At 39.5% G+C, this 24,433-nt stretch overlaps 1 protein-coding gene across 3 annotated transcripts in view; it reads left to right on the top strand.

Moving 5' to 3' along the window:
• Positions 1–24,433, top strand: part of DCLK1 (doublecortin like kinase 1) — a 230,980-nt gene that overhangs the window by 195,175 nt on the left and 11,372 nt on the right. For 2 of the 3 annotated variants that reach the window (XM_065730235.1, XM_065730237.1), the window contains 6 exons: positions 329–475; positions 4,494–4,627; positions 5,300–5,377; positions 5,986–6,082; positions 7,963–8,043; positions 15,632–15,745. In XM_065730235.1, coding sequence (XP_065586307.1) covers positions 329–475; positions 4,494–4,627; positions 5,300–5,377; positions 5,986–6,082; positions 7,963–8,043; positions 15,632–15,745 — 651 coding nt within the window. Of the gene's footprint in view, positions 1–328; positions 476–4,493; positions 4,628–5,299; positions 5,378–5,985; positions 6,083–7,962; positions 8,044–15,631; positions 15,746–21,395; positions 21,470–24,433 lie in introns of all 3 variants that reach the window. The other variant, XM_065730236.1, reaches the window with a different exon arrangement.

Raw genomic sequence — 24,433 nt, 5'->3', positions numbered from 1 at the left:
GTAGGCATGCCAGAAATTTGCATCAGGGACCCAGAAGACAAAGGTTGGTAAGTGCTGGACATGTTACAGAAACAGCAGCAGGTGGGAATGGTTTGCTTTGGAGACTCCATCGTTGTGGCTGTCCAAGTGAGCCATGGCAAGTGGTACTGAATTAGCAGAATGTTCAGCTGCTGTCATGGGAGATGTCATGACATTACACAAAGCAGGAAAACTGCTGCTTCTCCTGCCTCGTTCTCCTCCACAAATGGTACTCCTTGATGTTCCCTCAATTTTTTTTCAGTCATTTCACAAATAATGTTACCTCTATGCTATGGTCATTCTGCTCCAGGGAGGAGATCTTTTTGATGCTATTACTTCCACCAACAAATACACAGAGCGGGATGCCAGTGGGATGCTTTACAATCTGGCCAGTGCCATCAAATATCTTCACAGCCTGAACATCGTTCACAGGGATATCAAGCCGGAGAACCTCCTGGTGAGTGACAATTCAGCTTCATTATTGTTGATAACTTGGGAGTGTGTGAGAGAAGGTCTGCATTTTTCTCTCCTTCCAGACACCCTCCAAGTTTATTTCAGGCTTTTAAGTCATTTAGTTTAAATCTTAGCATTATGGAGCTCTCCTAAGATTAACAGCTGTCACAGAAAAGCCAGTAACATCAGCTGGTATGTCTAGACTGTTCCCCTGGAATCAGCAACACAATGATTTTAGTGATCACTAGAAGTGAACTTTTAGTAAGCTGCTGTGTTATCTCAGACTTCACAGACATACAAAGAAATGGTGCCCCTGATAGACCATTGTGTATGCTGCTTAAGCAATTAGCAGCAGCTCAGTTTTACCAAGACTGTATAAATGTTGTGCCCAAATCATGTGCTATGTCAGAGCAGAGCCAGGAAGACACTTCCAAGTCCTCCTCTCCCAAGTAATCCTATAGAACTCTTTAGACATTTCTCTAAATAAACAGCCTAAAGTTTCCTTTTCCTCACAAAATCTGTATGTGATGATGAAAACCATAACCTGACACTTTGTCCTACCAGGGGTTTTGTTTTCTTGAATGCAGCAGTTGTGTTCTCCAGCTGACTTTGTTTCATTTCTTCCAATAAATTAATTTCTCCTAATTACTGCTGACATGTTCCAGTATGAAGATAACTTCTACAACCATAGGACAGTGTTAACAAGGCCTAGAATGTCAGTTCTCTCATCTGTGTGCTGTCTGCCATGCATTTAGTACTGCTTGACACTAAAGAGTCTTTATTGGAAAGTTGACTCGGGTAGATCTGGACAAAATTCCAGGGAATTGGATCCTTATAGTTGAGGCTCCTATAGTGATAGATACCTCCATAATTCTGGGTGAGGAAGTAGTCTGGCCAATTTTGCAGAAACTGATAAAAAACTTGTGCAGAAATCTAATTAGAAACCAATGGTCGATGCTCCTTTAGCAGCCCTTGGTGTTCACAGGTGGCTGCATGCATAAATTGTGGCAATCACATGCCTGGATTCGTTAATGCTTTGACATGGGATGTGCAGCAATGTCTTGGTCTAGGGGACTGTCTTGAGATGTCTCTAAATTCCTGACAACAGTAGAATGAAGCTTATGGGAATGAGAGGGAAGTTGACAGGAGGTGAAGGCAACAGAGAGAGAATAAAATCTTCCAGCCCAGCCACCTCTGGAAATACCCACTACCAGTGATAATTGTGTTGTTTTGCCCTGTAACCAAATTGCTTATAAGTGATTTTTCCTGTGTTGTATGTATGTAAAGGTACTACATTGCAATTGATACTGAGCAGTGAGTATGCAGTACATCACTCTTTACAGCATCCTAACCATAAAAGCCAGCATATGACTAACAAACTGTATTAATTCTCTAAGGTTTATCAAGACTTCAAAAGAAATTGTTTTGGAAAAGAGCTTTGTAACCAATCTTGGTTTGGTTCTTACCTTGTCTCTGGCACTGACTGTCAATGCCCTTATGTGTTTCTTAGCTGCCAAATGAGTACTTCTTTTATCACCATTCTGCCATTAGGGTTACTTTCCTGGAATGTATAAAACACTTGTAACCTGGCCCAACAATCAACGTCCAAGATTTTAGGGTATGCTGATTATCTGTGATTTTTTACCAACATGCACATTTTTTATTCTCTAGAGAGTGCCTTCCACAATTTAATTGGAACATTTTTCATAATTGCTGCTATTTAGCACGTTTATTTTGTCAAGTCATGGGATGTCTTTATAGCTATATAATAAACCCTAGAGAACAACTTCTCTGACTGTTGCCATCTGCAGTGATCACAAGAGCAGCTTAGAAAATACTGACAGTCTTTATAGTAATAGGATACATATGGTGGCACACAATTATGTGTGGCTGCATTCAATTAGTGTTGTACAATTACACAGTTTTACTGCTTAGTTAAAACAGTGAAAGCACTACATAGAGGGTAATTTGCACTAATTCCCATTTCTTTAATTGCCCTTCGGTATTTAAATGCAGTAGAACATATATAGCATTTGTTCTGAATAACAGGAGCATTAAATTATCTTTCACATTCCTTGACTGGCAAGGAACATACCTCAGCTTCAAGATGGGATCCTTTTTATATGGAGTTATAACAGAGTAAGGAAAAGTTACTTTCTTCTGTTTTACAAGTTAACTGTAGTAGTTTTCCAAGGAAAATAGTCCCTGAAAACAGGTGGAGCAAACTACCAGAAAATGTGCAGTAGCAAACTTCCTCCATTGGTAAATATTGCCAAACAAGCCTTTCCCATGAACGATTTCTGGTATATACAAGGTGCAGTTTGTTAATGGAGGAAACCATCATTAGGTCAGCACAACTCGGAGGAGTCTTTATAACAGCATGAAATATAATATGAGATGCTAATTAGACTGAATTCAGCTCTTAATGTCTAAGTGAACACTTTACATTTTTCAGCAAGTGAATATTTAAAGCTCTAGTCTCTAGCCTTTAATTAAAACTGTTGTTGAAATTAGATTTATTACAGCCATTTCAAGGAGCACTTTCTTTAGTTTCAGGAACCAGATGTATTTAACAGTCTGTGTTTTTAATAAAACCATAATTGCTTTTCTTTCCAGTGCTTTTCTCTAAGCCTATCTTTCTTCTGGTTTATCAGCAGAGAAATATAAATCTATATCAAATTGTTGGTCCTTTTAAAGATCCAATTTTATTGTTGAAAAAAAGGAAAGGAAAAGAATACTGTGTATTCTGAATGTCAGCTTGTGACTGTGTCATGTGGAAGTGGTGATTCAAGATAGAGTGGGGGTTCTTCTCAGACCCTCAAATGACAAACAGTAACAAAAGAGAAGCTTGGTTTTGGGATTTTATTGTATTTTACTTTGTTTTATAGGATAGCCAAGTATTTCATTAGCACTGAGTGAACGATTCAAGAGTCCTTTGCAGAAAGCACTGAATTATTAAAGAAAAAAAAATCCGTATTTTTGCTTTGCAAACACTTGTAGATAAGTCTGATGTCTGATTGTTTTCATGGTATCACTGTGGACATGCCAGATTACATGGAGCTATAATTTGTGCCACAAAATTATAGTGGAATGTATCTATGCTTTAAGAAGCATTCCTGAGAGTGTTTCCACTTCTTAAGGTGTTATGATAAATAGCATTAACAAGCATCATGGACTGCTTCAAAATGGGCAACAAGAACCCAAGCGATAGTTGGATTAAAGAAACATATATAGTGCAATTTATAATTTAGATAAGTTTTAGTCTTTATTTTAAGCATTTTCTGCATGTTTTCAGTGTTTGCAGGTTTGGGTTTGTTCTTTTGCATTGAGCTAGATTTTCAAACTGTGTAATTTTACTGAACTTTCTAGTTCTTCTTGTTTCTTAATCTCCCTTTGCACCCATGAAAATCCCCAAATATCATGCTCTGTAAAGACAGTGTGTACTTTAAGACAGGATTTTTAGATGTAGTCATTATCAAGCCAGCCTATGTCCATTGATGGCTGTGGGAACTTACCACTGGGAGATGGGTGTTATGCAGTCATCCAAGGAGAGGACTGTTTCTAGGTAGTCCAGCTAGGTGTGTGTCCTGTGACTTCAGTACACAGAAAAGCATCTGTTGTTGCTCACTGTCTTATCTAAGAATGTGAACTCTCTGTGTGACTCTTTAAGCTTTGTGTAAGTAAAACTCAAAAACTCAAAACACCTACACTGTGAATTGGCTGTCAGTGGGGAGTTAACATTGGAAGGTCGCTGCTCGAAGACCAGTCTTTGCTTTTGAACTTCAGCTTTTAGCGAGAGGAAAAGCATCCTTTGTTAGCCAGCTAGCAGGGTAAGTCTTTCCCAAACACTGTGGGAAATTATCCTATTTTTCTAAATTTTCAAAACATGCTGGTAAGTATGTTGAATGCAAGAAGAGACTGAAGACTGTAAATTAAAAGGAATATTTCAGACAGTTAATAAATGATACAGTAGTTCCCTTGGTAGAACTCTTTTAAACATTGTAATTTTATTTCTAATTTAGGTATATGAACACCAAGATGGAAGCAAGTCCCTGAAGTTAGGGGACTTTGGCCTAGCAACTATTGTGGACGGACCGCTATACACTGTTTGTGGGACCCCAACATATGTAGCTCCAGAAATCATTGCTGAAACTGGGTAAATCACTTCTTGTGAGGATTCATTGATCCGTTTGCAGTAGGGTGTGTGCCAGATATGAGTTCTTGCAGCTAGGATTTCTATGCTGCAGAATCATACCTCATAGGACAGTTTAGTCAGGAGGGACCTTTGGAGGTCTTATCTGGCTTATCTTGCCCAAACAAGCTCAAAGCAGTGCTGAATTTGTATTTAGAGCAGGTTGTTTTGTCTGTTATTAACCTCAAACTTCTCAGTGTTAAGTTACTAATCAGGAATTGCATGTACAATAAAAATAATTCTCAAACCGACTCCAGAGATTGCTAGATACTGTTACTTAATTTTATTTTGTTATCGAACATGATCCTTTTCTCGGTTCCATCAATAAATATCTGCTGGTTTGAGCAGCCTGCAGTGATATGTTTACAGGCTTTATGTTGGTGGAGGTCACTGTGTAGCTAAGCAACACAGCATAGTGTCTTCCGGACTTTTATACATTCTTATCTGATGTAGTTTTAAGGTGTAAATGAACAAAAAAAGGGAAATAAAATTAGAATAAATCACTAGATAGGATATAGTGACAATACAGGTAAGAATATGTAAGAAGTTCTGAATAATTCTGATAAAATTTCCTCTGTTCTTGTACTGTAGTTACTGGAAATCAGATTTCTCTAACTGTATCTCTCTCACTTATAGGTATGGCTTGAAGGTGGACATCTGGGCAGCGGGTGTGATTACTTATATCCTGCTCTGTGGCTTTCCTCCATTCCGTGGGTATGGAATGATCTCTTCAACCATCCTTGCTCTGTGAATTGGTCCCTCTGCTGCTTTTGCCTTAAACAAGTTCTCTGCTTGTAGGGTTTGGTTTTTCCCACACTGTGCATAGTGATTTACACAGATCCCATAAATGTTTGTGATTTCACTCTCTCGTGCTTGTATATTTCAGTTTAAAGTTAATTATGTTACAAAGCAAGACCTTCTATTAAGGGTTCTGGGTGTTTTTGCCTGATGTTTAAAACACATAGTGAAATAAAAATCTATTTTCGTGGGCAAAATGAAAGTTATTTTGTGATTCATAAAAGATTAATAAAATGTAAGCCACTTAATAACAGCATGTCAGATCTTTTCTCCCCCTTGGAGCAATTGCAGAGTGGTTAACAGTCATAAAGACAAGAAGATTATTTCAGAAAGAAAGTGCCAAATGAACTTTGTTTTAATGATCTCAGCTTTCACACCTGTGTCTGCATGCTGAGGGAGAATAAACAGCTTCCTAAAGCACGCTAAGGAATCTCCAATTAAAAGCAATTTCAAGAAGATTCTTAAAACCAGCGGTGGAAATAATGCCTTGGTGGGTTTTGTTGTTTTTGTTTTTTACTTTACAGAAGTGGAGATGACCAAGAAGTACTTTTTGATCAGATTTTGATGGGACAGGTGGATTTTCCATCTCCATATTGGGACAACGTTTCTGACTCTGCAAAGGTAGGTTTATGTAGCTAATGGTGCTTCTCCAGTATTATTCCCAGTGCCTGAGATAATAATGACTGTTGTTCTTTCAAAGCGCTGTTTTTGACATTTCTTATACATCTGCTTCATCTGTAAATTCCTCTGTTACCAAGTATGAATTGTCATTTGATCTCTGTCTGTTAGTATAGGTGCTCCTGCAACAGACCCTATCTCTTTAAATCTCATACAACAGAGAAACCAGCAGCCTTTACTGACTAAGAAAAAATTATGAGTAACTTGGTTTGATCTGTCCTTATCTTAAAAGCTCGTTGGGACTGTGTATGCGTTTGTGATGGAGACCAGGTTCCAACCTGGAGCCTCTGAATATGATATAATGATGTTACAGGGAAGCTATTTTCCCTTATTAATCCCATTAAATGATGTGTCTGTTGTTTCTTTCTGTCAGTGAACCAGGCCAAGCATTGTCTGTAATTCACTGTGGTCAGTATGGTATGAAATATGGACTTCTGTCCATCAGTTCATGGGTTGTAGCCTCTTGACACAACATAGGGAAGAGTTAGAGCTTGTGATGTGCTGAAGCAGGTACAACACTTTTCAGATACAGACCCTGATGGATCTGGGGCAACAGGTTCCCTCACAGACGTTCTAGGGATCTGACATTCACTATAGTCATATACATAAATAGAAATATAGTACTTAAGTTTATGTTAAAAAAAAAAAAAAACAAAAACAACACACAAATAAAAACATTTAGTTAACTGCTCAGTTTCCCTAATATGTGAGTGTTCTGCAAGTTTACTTCTGAAGTCTGTTAGGCAAATACAGACAAAAGCTGTCTTCCTATTTCTTTCAGTGTAATTATGAAACATTTTGAAATTTGAAAGTGAATGTAAGTAGTTAAAGTAGCATTCTGAGTTCTGAATCTCCATTCTTTGGTGATGGTATCATTTTCCTTTTACAGATGTGTGCATGGTGTTCAGACTGGTATTCTAGTCTGTTAACTAGTAAGTTGCACAAGTGAGATGTAGTCATAGAGTTGGCAGTCCCCTAGTCCTTGTAGTTGTTTTGTACCAGGCTTTATTGCATATCTGCAGAATGAAAGGACCTATGGAGGTCATCTGGCCCAACCTCTACTCAAGCAGGGGCAACCAGAGCTGGGTAGATGCCCAGGAGCGTGTCCAGGGCCATCAGTAATGAGAACCCTGCAAGTCTTTTGCCAAGTGTTTTCCTTTGAAATTCCTTCCAAATAGTTCATACTAAATTTTCTGTTTTCAAACATTAACCTATTCATTTAAATTCCTAGCCTTGCTGCTAAGAATTATCAGTTTTGGTCTTTGGTGATAACCCTTTGTTTGCAGTCATGCTGCAGTCCTATTTTCTGTGCACTCCATTCAGTGTTGGAATTAGATATGTGTTCATTTGCATGCTAGTTGAAAACTAGGTGATTGCAGAGGAAATCATAGCATGAAAAAATAATGTATTAGACTGTTATATTAAATATCTTCTATGTCATTTATACAAGATCTTGATATTCTAAATCTGCTGGCTTCTTTCCTACAGAGGAATTGACTTTTTCTTAATGGGAAGCTAACCTAATTTCATGCAACCATCTGTTTTGTATGTTATGTGTTAAATGCTTTTCTCTTATACAGTGGCTACAGAACTCAGAACTTTCTTCTTGCTTTTCAAGGTACTGTTAGATATGGACTTAATAGTTCAGCTTGAAGTTCAGCAGTTCACAGTTGATCTTTTAATAATGTTAAAACATTTCTGAAGTTAGTATTTCATTCTGTCTTTGAGAACCCTTCTGTAATCAGCTGAAGAGTACTTAAGTGAATTAAATCCATTCATTTGTTCTTCAAAAACTGCCTTTGACCCAGTGTTCCATTTCTCAGGAGCTTATCACAATGATGCTTCAAGTAGATGTAGATCTGCGATTCTCAGCCTTGCAAGTTCTTGAACATCCATGGGTTAATGTAAGTATTTTTCAGGCTTGTAGACATTGTGTGTAATTTTACACCATTGAGCTCCACTCTGTCACATCCTTTCTATGCCCTTTTTGAGCCATCATGCTCCAAAAAACACCAGATTTAACTGGAAATAAGCTAAGTTACAAGCTGCTTTAGTATGTTGTGTGTACCATGGAGTCTTCACTGCTTTACAAGTGCTCAGCTCCCTTTCCTTTGAAATATTTTGGGTCAGGTTTTCAGCATATCTCAACCACTTTTGACAAATTTACGCCTCTAACTATCAGTTTGTGGGTTCAGTGGCACATTTTACTCTCCTAAAATGAAATGGACTAAAAAATCTGACAGTTGTGATTAAGAGCTATTGAAATATAGTCCATGGTGTTAAGCCTACTTGATCCAGCATGAAACAGGGAAACCTTTAGCATCACATTTAACTTCTGACATTGAAATATACATATATTTATGTGCAGCCATATCCATTTAATCTGAGTTACCATGAAATAGCTATTTATGCATCCTGGCTTATCTCTTAGTGACTGGACATTTGCCATAAAAGTGGTAATCAGTGAAGAGGCATATGGGTAAATCTGGCAGAGAATAAAGAGATTTGTCTCTAATTAATGTTGAGACAGGGACACTACTTAATATTTGTTAGTTATTTCAGACTGTTTAATATGTCTTGAAATATTTGGTTGACAAGAAACAATAAAAATTGGAAAAAGTCCAGATTCTAATTTGGAAAAGAAGACTGAAGAATTAAAAAATACCATTGAGAACAGGAGAGAAAAAAGGAAGAAAAAAAAAAAAGAAGGAAGAAGAAATAGTGTTTCATTTTACTTTTTAAAAGTTGCAGTGTACAGCTCTCACTAGAATAATATTTTGTTTTTCAGTTAACAGATTCTCTGAGCTGCTGTATCCAAACGATTTATTGCAACAAAACACTATTCTAATAATTCAAAGATACAATAACCTCAGTGCCTTATCTTTTTTCTTGAGAAGTGCCCTCCATATAGTCTAGAATTGTAGCAGTTGCTGAAGTGTTTATAAAGTATTTTTTTTACTCCTGGAGGCTACCTTCTTCTCTAAACCATTTAAAATAGGGTTATTTTTTGTTTTGTTTTGTTTTTTAATAGTAAATGATATTATCAGACTGCTTTTGCTGTGTACGAAGAGTAGAAGGATCTAGGAAAGCGTGTGATGAAAATCTTTTGGTTTTAAAGATGACATTCAAGCAGCTGAAATATTAATTTTCCTTGGTGCCAGGTATTGTCCTTGAACATGGTGTTCTGTCACAGTTTGTAATGACTTTAGGTAACTGAAGTATCTCTTTATCTCCACGGGTGAAGGGTGGATGGGGATTTCTGGCGTGCTGTTCAGGAAGAGGTGGAAGGCGTCTGGTCAGAAGCTGCAGAGAGGCCAGGTCACCTGCTGTGTCAGTCTGCATACTTTTGCTTAGGCAATCGAATAGTCTCTTGCATATACAACATAAGGATTTGGCCACCGATCTTCCTCTTTGTATGCTTTATGATCCCCCAGATACCTTTTGTTTTTGTTTTCGCTTGTAAGTTTTGTAAATTATGCAGCAGTGTGTCTTAGGAAATGATTTCTTCAAGATGCATTAAGAAGTGCAGTTTTTTGAGACTGTGGTGTGCAGTTGATTGTGTGTTCCCTGTGCTCGCTAATGGCTCCTGCAAGGGGAAATAGGGAGAAGGGTAAAGGGCAGGTGGCTGAAGTCTTTCAGAACTGCGGAGCACCCATAGTCAACCCCATGTTCTCACTAAGCAAACACCCTGGTGAATTCCTGGATTTCTGTGCAGTGGGTTACAAGTGGATCCCTTTGCCAGAAGGTGTCCTGGAGACCAAGTATAAATGCATTCAAAAGAGAGGTTGATACATTTTAGAAGGGGATCCCATTGGTGCCTGTTAAGTGCTGTGGTCTGGATAAAATTTCTGGCTCACAAAGCACTTGGTTGGCAGAAACTGAATGACATAGCAAGGAAAATTCAAACTCTACTTGCTTTCCTTAAATGCGCTATTTCATGAACAGTGATTTTGATGCACTACTCGTGAAATACTACGTATAAGGAAGGCAAGTAGAACTGGAAGCTAGTCTCATTCACCAATGGTCTAGCTCTGCTGCACATCTTGTACTTTTATGCTGACTATACTTCTTTGCAATCAAAACCCGTAGCAGTTCTGTCCTTCAATAACTGAAGCAAGTATTCTAGATAGTTCTGTGCAACTTTCAAGAGGTCTATTCTTTTCTGTCCAAGTGCTGCTCTTAGAAACTGAGATGAGTCAGTATTTTGTCGTCTCCAAAACACTAGTGATAGTTGGTGACAGAGATCAAAACCTCTTTGGAATTCTCATATGTATCCTGCAGATATTTTTTCTGGAAGGAGAAGGGCTAGCACTGGGACCAATTCTGGAAAGCGTTTGAATGTATTCTGAAGGTTGCTCCTATTTCAAGGCATCCCACATGGAAATGCTTAGTGTTAGAAAGAAAGAAAATTAATTACATAGATGGCATTAAAGTCTTAGTTCACTTCAGGAGACATAAGAACGTGGCTGAGTTGAAACAGGTGCTTAAATGCTTTTACGAGAAAGGACATTTCCCTCAAGGGGGTCTGAGAAGTATGTGGTAAGGAAGGGATCTTCGTGTGCAGAGGCAGAAGGGCACACCGGTGTCACATCCAACCTCTCATTCCAGTACCATCACTGGTTTGGCCTAATTACCCAGGCATATTTCTGCAACATTCCTAAGATACTGTCTCATTTCCAGAGGACAAAAGACACCTGAAGTTTCCATCTAACAGATAACTTTGCCTAGTTAACCTGTTGAAATAGTTTTCCGTGGCACCAAATGCTGGACTTCATATTTCCTTTTCTTATTTTGATTCTGAACCTCTTCACATAGGTAAAGTTGCAAACAAAGCACTGGATAGGGCAACTGTGTTGAAAAGCAAGCATATGTTTTCTCTGACAATTCCAAGAAACATTTTCTCTCTTTGATCATACCTTTGATAGAAGTGTTTTAACTGCTTACACCGTATAAAAGCATTTTGTAGATTGTAAATAACCGTTCCACTTTATAGCTTCTTACTATGTGATTACTTGGTAAATCGCTGAAATTCCTGGAATGTACTTTGACAGTTTCAGTAGGAGCCAACCCTCATTTCAGTTTCAGTTTTTGCTATAAAAATAGCTGGAATCCTCTTGGAAACTGCAAAACTTGTTATGGTCAGAGTTAGGCCAGCTAAGCAGTTCCTATGTCAATAATATCCCAGCTGTTTTCAATTCCAAAAAACAAAACCTGAAAAGATGTTGGCTACTTGCCACTGCCACAGATGGAGATCTTGAATTCGAAATGCAATTCAGCAGCAGTTCTTTGCCCCCTCAATTTAGTTTGTTTGAATTTGTCTCTCAGATGCAGTACACTTAGACCTGGAAACAAACCATCAGCTTATACTTTCCCTGCTGGGACCCCAGCTCTTTCTTTTACCTTCTGGAATTCTATAAGGGTGAACTATAAGGGAACTATAAGGGTGGCTGGATCTTTGAGGTCTGACATTTTAAACACTGGTGAGACTGTATAACCTGCAGTATACCAGTGGCAAGTTATGGGACAAATCCACTCTGTTTTTGTTGTCTAAGTATTTTCTAATTTGTTTTGTATGGCACTGAGCAATGAATACTGAAAGGCACGGGTTGAATTCTGTAAACCCTGTTCTGTTGAATTCATTATAAAACACACTCTGTTGTTATTGAAGGAAGAAGATGGCACACACTAGAGTATAAAGAATTAGGGTAACTGTAGCCTTTGTATTTATCCTTAAGCATGTGTGACTTGGACATTTCAAAGTAAAAGAAATGTATAACCAAGCAGAAAATAGTAATGAGCTTAACACTCATAAGAAATTTTATTTAAAATGGCATTTTTTATTCAGCAGCTGCAGTACGTTTTGGGCACACCCTAGGGCACTACCAAGAAAAAAAATCTCCTTGCAATCCTTGAAGGAAACAGAGTCAAAAAGCTTTTCCTGCTCTTTTATTTGCTCTACTTTTCTGCTTTAATTTATATAATGGCCTCTTCATCTGATGCATTCAGACCTGGAAAGTAAGCCTCTTGCGACCAGCTTGTGAAATGCATCTGAGTAATTCAGGGCAGCAGGAGTCTGGCAGTCCTGAACACTGTTCGGACTCTCGTTTTTTTTTTTCTTTGAGTGGCAATGTCTCCTGCATATAGAACAGTGCAAATACAGTAACAGTATTTGTTAATTACTCAAGTGATGCCAAGATAATCTGTTTTTTTGTTTGTTTGTTTTGTTTTTAATTCTTGTAAAAAGATTTTGTGGAGCCTGATTAAAAAGGTCATCTGAAAATCCCAGGCAGATTTGGAGCAGACTTTAGAAGCTGCCAGAGGATTTTGGCTGCTCAACTTCTCAGGACAGCACTTCTTTCAGAGCGTCAGCAGTTCCGCATTCCCAAAAATTCACGACCCTTTGAAGTTCCCAGAACTGAGCACCAAAAATCACAAGAAATCTTTAAAAGCTCTTGTCCTGACTGCTACAGCCAAGATGAAATTTTGTGGTCCTAACCCACTACAAGAAATAGTTCATGTAGCTAGAGGTTAAGAGAGGGGAAGGAGCACTGCTAACCTACTTGGGGGTTGGCATCCTTCCCATCACAGCAACCTGATGAAATTGTTGTCAGGAATATTTAGCCTGTTCTCTAGTTCTACAACTCACCCTGCTGAGTCTCTGAATCTGATGTGTTGTTTGGTTGCTTTTCTTACTTCCTGCCTTTTAAAACACAGTGCAGCTTGTTTTGTATGTAGTTAAACAGCTGTCATCTCTCACACTCAATATCTATCTATTTTATTGTTGGCTGAAGTGATTCCAGGAGCCAGCTAATATATATTAGCTTGTTTACAAAGTACTTCGGAATAATAATAATAATAATAAAAAGATAACTGGTAAACACTGGGTAGCACCAGCAGCAGTTGAACAATTTAATAACAGTAGAGTAATTCCTGTACATTCCTGTGCTACCTCTTAAACTGAGCTGAAAAATATTTATTCTGAAATCTGGATCCCAGAGTACATGTCTCTGACTTGTTGCCACCGGAACAGTGGGTGTGGTGCTTCACCAGTAAAACACTATCCCAGTCTTGGTAACAGTTTTCTTATTGTAATTTATTTAGCCTTTTGACAAGACAACATGAAACTTCGGCAGGCTTTTATTGTCCAGAAAGCCAAGAGCATGATTTTTTTATTTTCTCTCTGGTGAAGAAGAGTTCACTTTACAGGCTTTCTTCTGGGAAAGGCAAGGTTGGCAGAAAGCAGGTTATTTTTAGGGGTCATACGCACCAAGCCAAGACTCCCCAGTGCTAGACAGTTGTCAGCTACTGAGTTGCATTGTTTTGTTTTGCAGCTGTGTGCACTTGACCATATTTTGCCAGCTGAGACATTTTGTTTGAGGGGTGAGTGAGGGATCTCTAAACACAAACTCCCCAAACCAAATAAATTACAAACCCAAACCAACCTCCCTAAAGTTCCCATATGCTCGCAGGGATCATGATTTACTGCAGCAACTGTGTAACTCTTTAAGTGCACACAGAGTGCTGTAAAGCCAGAAAAAAACAAGGTTGAAATCTCTCTGAATTCTGATCTTGTCTCTCATTTCTATGTATCTTGGTAGAATTTTGCTTTAAGTGGAATTTCGAGAACTTTCTCAACAGCTGATAGATGCACATATGAAGCAGTAGTAGATGGATATCAGGTCCGTGGATGGATATTTGGTCTGTGGATGACAAGACACCTGCTATCCTGGGTATTCTACATATTACTGCCTAAAATCCCACTTATTCTGACAGCAGGGAAATCTCACCAGCTGCGGCTTTATCAGCTGCCACTCCTGCTTGTTCTCTTTTCCCTACTCAATCAGTCACACAGGACTCATCTACAATTTCTATAAAGCTCCTTTTTTTTATTTTGGGCTTCAGTTCAGCCTGCTGACTTGGGCAAAACTGCAGACTCCCTTCTTTTTGCTAGGGTTATGCTTCCACGTGGAGGACAGCACATGGGTATGCCAGGAGCAGGAGCTGTCAGCTGTTGGCTGGGAGCAAGCTGCACAGTTTCCAGGCTGGGTACCTCATGCAGCTGATGCACACGACAGCAGAACATGACCCTGTAGCTCACTTTTCCCTTAGCTTTGCTCAAGTTGATGAAATCTGTGTTTTGGCATGGAAGACAAGGCCACCACAACTGGCTTCTGCCCTCCCCTGGTTTCCTGCCTGTGTAGGAAGATGCCCCAAACCAACCCGTGGAGTGGGCCATAGCTCAGTGGTACATGCAGTGGTTCATGAAGGCCTGGCCTCACACACACCACAAACATGGGCTGGGGCATGTCTCAGTTTCCACTCTGCATGGATTGCCTCTCCCTGAGGCTCACTGAGACAACGAGCTCTTGGCCAACCCCACAGTCCCTCAGCATGTCACCTTGATGACTGCTAAAATAATTCCCATATGCACTACTCTCTGTCTGGCGGGGAGGCCATGGGCAGAGTTTAGGAGGTGCCTTGTCTCAGGTTAGATTTTGACAAATAACCACTGCGTGCTTCTATCAAACTTTCTCAAGATTTAAAGTCTTCCCCTCACATTACTACAGTAAATCTTCCTTTGTTCTTGTATTAAAAGGTAGAATTTAGACAAAACACAGCACTTTTGAGCTTGATTTTTCACAGTGCTTCTGGAAATCATAGAATCACAGAATTGTTAAGGTTGGAATAGACCTCTAAGATCACCTACTCCAACTACTACCATCAGTATTGCCCACTAACCATGTCCCCTAGTGCCACATCTACATGTTTCTTGAAGTCCCCCAGGAACAGTGACTCCATCACCTCACTGAGCAGCTTGTTCCAATGCCTCGCCACTCCTTCTGAGAGAATTTTTTTCTAATATTCCTTGTCTCAGGTTAGATTTTGATAAATACCTAGTGTGTGCTTGTATCAAGCTCTCCAAGATTTAAAATCTTGCCTTTGCATTGCTACAGAAAATCTTCCTTCTTTTCATGTATCCAAAGACAGAATTTAAGTCAGAACACAGCACTTCTGAACAGAGCATTTCACAGGGCATTAGGAAATCTTTCTTTGCATCCTATCTAGCCAGGAATTTCTGGTTTCTGTAATCTCTTGGGTTCTTTGAGCTCACTATCTTTAAACACATTTGAGGAGTAAACAGAAGAATAAACAGTCCTGAGCTTATCATGCTTTGAGGTATTTATGCGTATACAAGAAACCAGGCAGTAGTAGTTAATAAATAGTATAAAGAATAATAAAATATTTAACAATAATTAATAATTAGGTTAACCTAAAGTTTGTGAGCAAGATATTTTGTAAAGAAGGAGAGACTGATTTGTTACATAATTGCATGTTCATCCTATTGCACCTTAGATTGATCTGAGACAATGACTGACCCAATAGTTTTATAATATTTCATTTCTGTACTGATAGATGCTGTGAGAATCACCTGGCAATTCCTTTATTTTGCCTTTTCTCTCTGAAGTTTTGTTTTACTTTGTTTCTCCACAGGATGATGGCCTTCCAGAGAATGAACATCAGCTATCAGTAGCTGGGAAGATAAAGAAGCATTTCAACACAGGCCCTAAACCGAACAGCACAGCAGCTGGAGTTTCTGTCATAGCAGTAAGCATCTGAAATACACAGCTGAAACACTTAAATATGTGCCCACAAGACTGTGTGTGTTTAGGGCGTACCACCAAAAGAAAGTGGAGAGGATCAGTCTTTAGGCAGCTCTAATAATTACTATAAACATAGTTTGACTGCTATTCTGCCATTGATTCTCCTTGTGAGTCACATTGTTGTTTAATAGCCGTGGGAGATCTAACAGTGTGCACACTTCCACATTTTGTCAGAAGGTTGTAGGACATAGCACTGATATATGTAGATTCAACATTTGAACTATGGGACCATAGCATTTTACTTGGCAGCAGAATCATCACATGGACTGGGACAGCGCAGAGGTCGTAGCAGGACAACAGCACTTTACATTGAGTGGAAATTACTTCAAAACTCTTAACAGCAAACTCATAAGGAAGCTTCTCTTCTTTGCAGACACCAAAGAGAGCTATAATGTCTCACTTCTTGCTGAAAAACACTACCTTTGGAGTTGATTCTAGGCTATCCACTTCATATTTAGCTGAGCAGCAACACATTGCTGTTTCATGCCAAAGCTACATGCAGCTTGCAGGCTGCTTCCTTCCAGACAGAAGGACTTAATTGGATAGAGACATAATAGAGGTCCTTGCTGCCTTCTGTCACGCACTGCAGCTGCAGTCTGGACGTTCCAGGTTATGATGTGTTGGAGCTTCTGAAACTGAGCTTGACCAAACTTTTGCCCAAGCTTTACTGAAGTTTTGGTGGCATCCTCAGAGTAGCTTACATCACATATATTTGTATCTTTTGCCTAAAGATAAACATGTGCATTAGAGATACACGCACACAGAATATATTCAGTGTTTTATGAGATTATTCATACTAATGCCATTAAATAGTGCACATCCTTTGCATTTTTGATACATCTGCCTGTGTTTGTAAGCTTTTCTTTATTACTCATGGCAATGCTAATGCTCCAAACAGTCACTAAAAATAAGTGACACATTAAACATAACCATTCCCATATCAGATTACTCAGTGTTCATTCCCAGCTTCCATGAATTGCAGGTGGTGTGAGTGCACATGTACACTTTCTTGTACTGTTTCCACTTTCATGTTTCTCAGCTCAGCCCCTCCAGTGGTGAGTTAAATCAGCATGAAGTAAACTCAGCTCAGCACATTCAATCTGGCTCACAGGTGTAAACTGTTTGTACAGCAGAATGGGTATTCTCTCAAAGTTACTTGGTATAAGTACTTAAAATTTCAAGCTGTGCCTCTCTTATATTTTTTCTTTACTCTTTCCAACCCTAAACTTCCTCAACGTGGAAGCAAGTTGTTCCTCATGCTTTTCTTAAATTTTCTCAGTCATCGGCTAACATAGTCAGCTTTTTTTTTATTATTATTATTTTCATTTTTAAGCAATAATACTGCAACAGCTCTCCCACAGCTAAAACATCACATACCCATTGCTCATCTGAACTGCAGGTATGTTCTGTATAGACTAGATGAAACCTTGTTCCTTTCGAATGGACTGCCAGCACGCTTGTCCATGAGAATTACTGCTCAGACCCTCCATGCTAATGACTTCAAAGCTTAGAAGCAAGAAATGATGCCTCTGTCCTCATCCATCTGTCGCCTCCTTTATTTGTTTGATTTCCCCACAATCGTCTTTTATTTTGTTTCTTTGCCCCAGTTGCTCTGCCAAGGAATTGTTTACAGCAGTTTGATAGCCGAGTAATGGAAAAGGCACTGTAGTGAATCTTTCCACTGCAGAAGATTATAAATCAGAAAAGCAGCGCTCGCTAATTTATGTTTTTTATGGTTTTTTATTTATTTTTTAGTGTTTGGAAATTTAACAAATTATTTTAAGACATCATCTCTATGGGTGAACATTATGCTCTAGCACGATGAATCCTGCAGCTTGGCCTATAAAGCAGAAACATTTAGACTACTTTTAAAAAATGCAAAATGTGGTTTGATTAGCTTGTGTCAACTAATTTATAAAATTTTGGAAAAGATGGGGAAGGACAGACCTTTTTAGTGTTCTGGTAGTGAAGAAAAGCTGGATGGTTTTAAGGATAAATTACATTTATTTTCTACTAAGCTAACTTAATAAGTTAGTCCAAAGCAAAACAACAAAACCTTTAATTGCTGTTTCTGTTGTTTGAAAACGTTTGTAATACACATTTGACATGCATGTCATTAGGGTTTTACATTTGGGAATCTGCCTTTTAACTGTGCAATATCAAATATCAAAAAAAGTAAATCTTATTAACTAAGCCTGCTCTGCATTTAGAATTTTCAAAGTATTTGCAGATGCTGTAACATACTGTTCAGCTCTAAAAACTTTCACTAAGTATATTTTCTACCAAAATATTGTTTTATTGTGCCTGCCTGTATGTTTATTGTAACTTTTTGAGAGAGTGCTTGTGTATATAATATATAGAGGCATTCTATATATTATGTAACACATCCTTGTCTGTGTGTTTGTGAAAATGTGTTAATATGTGCATATATTTCTATAGATTACTTAATAGTTACAAATGTTAGCATTACTTTGAGTTTTATACCTCTATTTATGTACGGAGATAGATGATCTATGGTATTTAGCTCTTAATTTGTCCTCACACTGGTATAATGCTATACGCCTGTTTTCCTTTGTGATAAGAAGTAGCACACCTCAGAGATCTCAAGCAGTATTTATCACATGCACCAATTAAAACTCGAACATGAAAACTAAGTTCATATTGCTCTGATATGAAAACTACATTCATAAGGATATGTTTGTGGTCAGCTTGACAAAGAGAAAGTGAAGCCATGTGTGTTTTACATACGTGTACTCTGGCTGCTGCTTCCTTCAGCAACATCTGAGTACCTTGTATGGGCTCCTTTTGCTCAGGCTTACGTTTGCCTTGTTGATGTAGTAATCTTCATTTAAAGCAGAGATGTTCTATGACTTCTCACGCATGTGTCCAGACTATAAGCTTGTCCCCATTTGGAAGGATTTGTCAGGTTGGACAAGCTACCAGGATGAACGTGCTGTGCATGCCTAGCAAAGTTCCTTTGCTGATGGATCAGGAGATGATTTCTCAAACAAAATTAGATACATGGGCAAAGAGATTTTTCTCTTCATACATTAATGCATCGTTAAAAGTTCTGCCAGCATAACTATGTCAGTTGGCAAAAAAAATCCCTTAAACCATCATAGCTTTGCCAGCAAGATTTTAATTGGAAAGTCAGGTTTTAAAACAGCAATATAGTTAACAAGTCCCTGAAAACCATTGCTTGCTGATGGGAGAGGATATGGGAGAAAGATCACTATAGTTACCCTATTCTTCCTGTAAGCATTAACTTCTGGTTGGTGCAGAATACAGACTGCCAGGCTTCATCCCCTTCCGTCTGTGTCAGAACTACCGTGTTACCACTAAGTGTGTGCCAAAAGGACTGCAGGATCACGTTTCTCGTACATATTTCCAGTAGGAATAGTCTTTTGTAGGTCTATGATGGTGTTTATAAAGACACTGCAGTAAAAACGTAAAAATAGGCCTTTACTAAATAGTCTTTTTGGAAATCGGGATTCGAATTTTTCATTCAATTCAACAGGGATTATACCCTATGTTTCCTGTGGCCACTAAGCGATGCCCTGTGTGGACACTCTGGGTTTTAGTGCAGGTGTCTAAAGTGATCGAGAGCCAAATTTTTTTTTCTTAAGAACACTTTTGCAATCCAGAGATGTGCCATTAACTCTGTATATTAACTGAGCATCGTTCAGTTCGTCTTCCTGTCTAAACTGTTAAAGCTTTGCCTGTATGTTGTCACTTCTGTGCTTGTATTCTTGCCATCGTTAAGGCAGAGGAAAAAACTAACGATAATGTCATGCTAAGGTTGTCTGAGGTCTTGGCAGTGGGAGTAAATTCCATCTGGAGACTCACAGGAATGGAGTAGGACAGAGGAAGAGAGCTGTTTGGGAAGTTGGTGCAAGCTCTCTGCCAAGCCAGGGCTCTTGCAGCTGCCGAGGCGAGGGCAGTGGTGGGTCACTGCCATTCCTGCTGCTGAGCATCAGGAAAAATGAAATCTTCCAAATGTGGTCCTTAGCAGGAGCATTTCTTGGCTGGTGTGGAAGAGAAGCCAAGTCTGGTCTGTTAGTTTTGCTTGGCTTAGAGATAAACCCGTGACTTGAATGTCACTTCCTATCTTTTGTTTGTGTTGTTGTGGGCTCGTTCTGTATCTCTATATTTTTCTGAAATAATTTCCACACCGACTAAACTGTTTGAACTCTTCCCAGAAAACTCACTCTCCGTATTTTGTCTGTCTTTTTAGCTGTTGAGCTATAGAGCGGTCATTTTGATCTGTTTTTTAAGTCAAGTCCCTTTTGTGCATTCTGTATGCAGTATGCCAAGCAGCCAGTAGATGGCAATAGCAGACCAGTGTAGGTAAGCCGACGGAAAATAAACCGCAGATAAAGGGTTCTGATGTTTTTAAACAGGAAACGTCCTTTAAGACATTCTAAATAAGATGAAACAGGCATTGTTTTAACAAAAAGGAGTTAATTATCAAATTCTATGCCCGCAATATAGTCGTCAAGAGAAGCTTAAAATTGCTGATAGCTCCCAGCTACCCTTTAAGGGGCTGGTAAATAGAAATGTGTCAAACTGCTTTCCTTGAATTTAGAATCAGAGACTGTTACCAGCATGGAAATACATGCCTCCCTCTTACTAGAGCACCAAATAGCCTTTTCTCTTCATAGGGCAAAATGTGAAAAGCATCACAGCTCCTCGTTTCTAAGTGGGCAGAGTGTCTCTCTCAAGATATTTCCCCCAAAATTCAGTTTAACTCGGCTAACTGATGCCTCAGCCGTATGCTGTGCAGCACGGGAGGGTCAGAGAAAACAGACTCTTTTCTTTGTTCCCATGCATATTATTCTACCAGCGATAAACCAAACTTCAGATTCTCTACTCCCGAAGTAATATCAGGAGCACACTTTTCTGGACACAGCGTTAAGTTCATTTCCATTTTGACTTTAATTGGTGCAATTTTAAACCTAGTAGTTCTGTACTGTTATCTTTTTGAGCATGAGGTGTAAGCTGGAATGACAAACAATGCTATTCATGGCTCCGAGGAGCCCTCTCCAAGGTTAACGCATTTTTAGAAATGAATTACTGTGATTGATGGGGTATCAAAACCTGATTCTTTTCATCTTTGCACATTCCATGATTATGAAGCACTCTAATTTAAGCCTGGTGCAGTCTGTCTAGCCCGCTCCCTGTGATGGTTGCACTGCATTTTTTTAAACTATTAAACCTCTCCATGTAATTGCAAAAGATAATTTTCCGTTACTGGTATGTGCAACTTAAAAGGGCACTTCTGTCTTCAGAGGTAACGAGATATTGGTCAGACTTTTAAATGAGTGCATTATGCATTAATTAAGTAACCTATTTCGCAAACTCCATTTTATCCTGAATAAATTGGCTTCTAATTTAGGAGGACAGGCTCTAGAGTTAGTGTTTTTTCCTTTTCGTTCTTTACTTCTTTCTTTCTCTTTCTAGTGCTAGCTGTAGGATGTTAGCTAAGTGCCTTCTGAACGCAGTAACTGTTACACTAAGCAGGGACGCTTGCTCTGGAGTCTGAGTTCTTTAGCCTAATGCTGATCCACTGAGTTGCCCCGTTTCTCTCTGCTCAGCTGGACCACGGGTTTACCATCAAGAGATCAGGGTCTTTGGACTACTACCAACAACCAGGAATGTATTGGATAAGGTATGCGCTGGTGCAGCTCCCACAGTCAGTGTTTCCATGGCAACGTGCTGGCAGTCTCCATTCACCAGTTCCTCCAGTGGATAAACATGCTTTTTGATTTGTTCTCCGGTCCATATGCTGCTTTATCGGTTTCGTTTGAATCCTGATTGAGATGCCACACCCCCTCATTCCCTCTCCTCACCCATCCCTCACACCCACATCGCCAGCTTTCTCTCCATTGCACATGCTCAGTACCAAATCGCTCCTAGTTAAAAGGACAGTGTATATAGATAACCCCGATATGCTGAAGTGTGCACCCCTATTGCATCTGCTTCCCCTCTTCCGAGCACCAGGAGCAGCACCAGGCTCTCAGCATATATCCTCCTTCCCCACGGAGATGTGGGGTTATATACTGTCATTTTAAACCCACCGAACACAATCCTTACCTTAGATGGAACAATGCATTTACAGAGCAGAGCACTTAGAAACTCTCCCAAGTTCAATGAAATACAATGCATTGTATGTGCTGGTAAGCTTGTGTTTCTAACGATGCATTCTTTCGATTTTGTTTTAAAATCCTTTCCGATGCCTATTTCTTTTTCTTTGAGTTTTTTAAATATTGCATGAGTCTTCCGAATATATTTTTCCTCATTGTGTAACTGTGCCAGGGTTGTGTGAGCTGGCTTATCCCGTACGGTGATGGGGGGCTCGGGGAGGGGGGGGCTGTGCTGGAGCGGGGTGAGGAGGGTCCTGTTCCCATAGCCCACCCCAGGCCCACACCTCCTCCATCAATCAGAGCTCTGACATTCCCATCCAGTGGTTATTTGCTGGCTTCTTTCCTTGTGATTACTCACAAGAGCTGGGTTTTGATAGCTAACGAGATTTTTATAAGTTTCTTGTGTTTTCTAACACTGCCTTTAAAGACTCATCTGTGAGGTATTTGGAAAAAAAAAACAGCGAACGAACCACATTTGGGAAACGGCAGAGATGATCTCTGTGAGTGTTCCCAGTGAGGCAGAATCCCGCCCTCAGATCATTTCACTGCCTGCATGGGTTGGTTGGACTGCAGCACTGTTTCCTTAAAACCTAGCAGTTCCCTGAGCACACACTGAGGATTAAGGAGGTTGTGATATGGATGTTCTGGGGAATGAAAAAAAAAATCCAACTTTTCACCCAAGAAGTGGAAAAGTGGTTCCTATCCATCAGTTAAATTTGAGCTAGCAGGAACTGAGAAATGCTTCCTCTCCAAGCGTGTAGCAGTGCCTGTAATTCTAACCCGTGGCACTTGTGTTCATGGCCATAAACCTACTGCAACCTGCAAAACATAAATAGCAAACCGTGCTTTGTCTGTTTGTCCCTTGGCATCACGCTCCACAGCCTCTTGTCCTGTAGCACTGGACGGAGGAGAGCAGCACAGCAGCTGTGCACTCTGGGTTTTCCTTGCAGAAGGGGATCCTGAGTGCCCCGCTTCAGATAGCTGTGAGAGTATTGGGAGTATTTTCCTCTTCCTAAGCAAGGATGGCATTCTGTGTCAAGCAAGGCTTTGTCGGATAGCTGTGAATTTAATGCCTCTGTAAAACAGAGGAAAATTCACAGCAGCTTCATCACTGATCCGTCCTCCCAAAGGTTAACCACTGCCCACGATCGGCTTACACTCCTTTTCTTTTTTTGCTTTACTACTTTTAACCCCTCTTAAAAAAGAAGAAAACAAAACAAAACAACAAACAAACAATTCTTAAAAATTCGTCTTCAGGGGGAGCAGAGAGGCAGAAAGAGGAGAGTCTCTTCTCAGATTGGCCTTGACTCAGTTTAACTGCTTGGCCCAGATTTTGAAACAAGCCATATGTATGATTGGGAGGTAAACGGGGAGGACTCCTATTCTGCAACTTGGTAAATAAATAAACGCTTATATATGTATTAAAAAAAAGAAAAGAGCCATTTGACTAAAGCAGTAGTAATGGCTGCCATCAGCATGCAAAATGACACATCCCTGAATAATGGGCTGGAGCAGATGGGCGATAATCTCTCTTATTCATACATAAACTGCTCTGTTTTCCAGCTGGGGGCAGTAACAACAATGTTTATAATTAGTGCTTTCTAAACAGTGCACCTAGTGTGCAAAGCCAAATTGGGAGAGAGGGGCTCATAGGCGTAATTAGGAAATGCTACAACAGGGTTAGCTCAGAACAAGCCCTGTTCTGTATTTGTTCCTTTTCATCTCCATGAAACTAGTAACCGCTGCAGTCATCAGCATTGTAGGATAAATAAAACAGTTTTGGTTTAGCAATTGTTTACTTTTTAGTGGTAACTGCGAGCACAAATGCAGAGCATGTGACAGGTTTGTCAGCTCCCATCTATAAAACAGTTGAGGCCCGTGAAAATTAACCTGAATTCACAAGTACGGCGAAAAATCAAAGCAGGTCCAAGGAAAACGTAATGCTCCCTTTGTTACTATTAAACTGTTCATTTCTTTTCCACTCCTTTGATCATCCCTAGTTCCTAGCAAGTCTTCTAAAATATCTTTTAAAAAGGCACTATTTCCTCCTTCAGTCGACCAGAAAACCTTTTCCTTTCTCAGCCTAAAAGACTTTCCTATTCAAAGTGCCTCTAAATCCTAATATTTCAACTGCTCATTTTACATCCTGTTTTATTCCCTGTCAGGAAGACAAAATGTGCAAGTGTTTTTAAGTGATGGGACTTTTTGCAGGTACTAAAATTTAACAAACGTTATGGGCAGTCGTAGTTGTAGCCAGTGTAAGATACAGTGCCTGGAAAACCTTTCAATGCAAGGAACAGAAAAAAATGTAAAGGCCAAATCAGTAAAATCATTCAGATCCAAAGATGATAGAGTAGGTTGAGGTATTTATTCTTGATAACCAGGAAAGGCAGCTTTGGAGTGGCAGCCTAGTGCCGATGGTGCATTCCTGTGTTCATTCACCCCAAATTACCAATGTAAACTCAAGTCAAAGACAGCAGGCATTCATT

Source organism: Cyrtonyx montezumae, unplaced genomic scaffold (assembly GCF_038088225.1).
Source record: "Cyrtonyx montezumae isolate F1298 unplaced genomic scaffold, pur_monq_1.0 scaffold_12, whole genome shotgun sequence".
Classification (NCBI taxonomy): Eukaryota; Metazoa; Chordata; class Aves; order Galliformes; family Odontophoridae; genus Cyrtonyx; species Cyrtonyx montezumae.
Note: the sequence above shows the minus strand (reverse complement) of the source record. Positions and strands in the feature narration are given on the sequence as shown.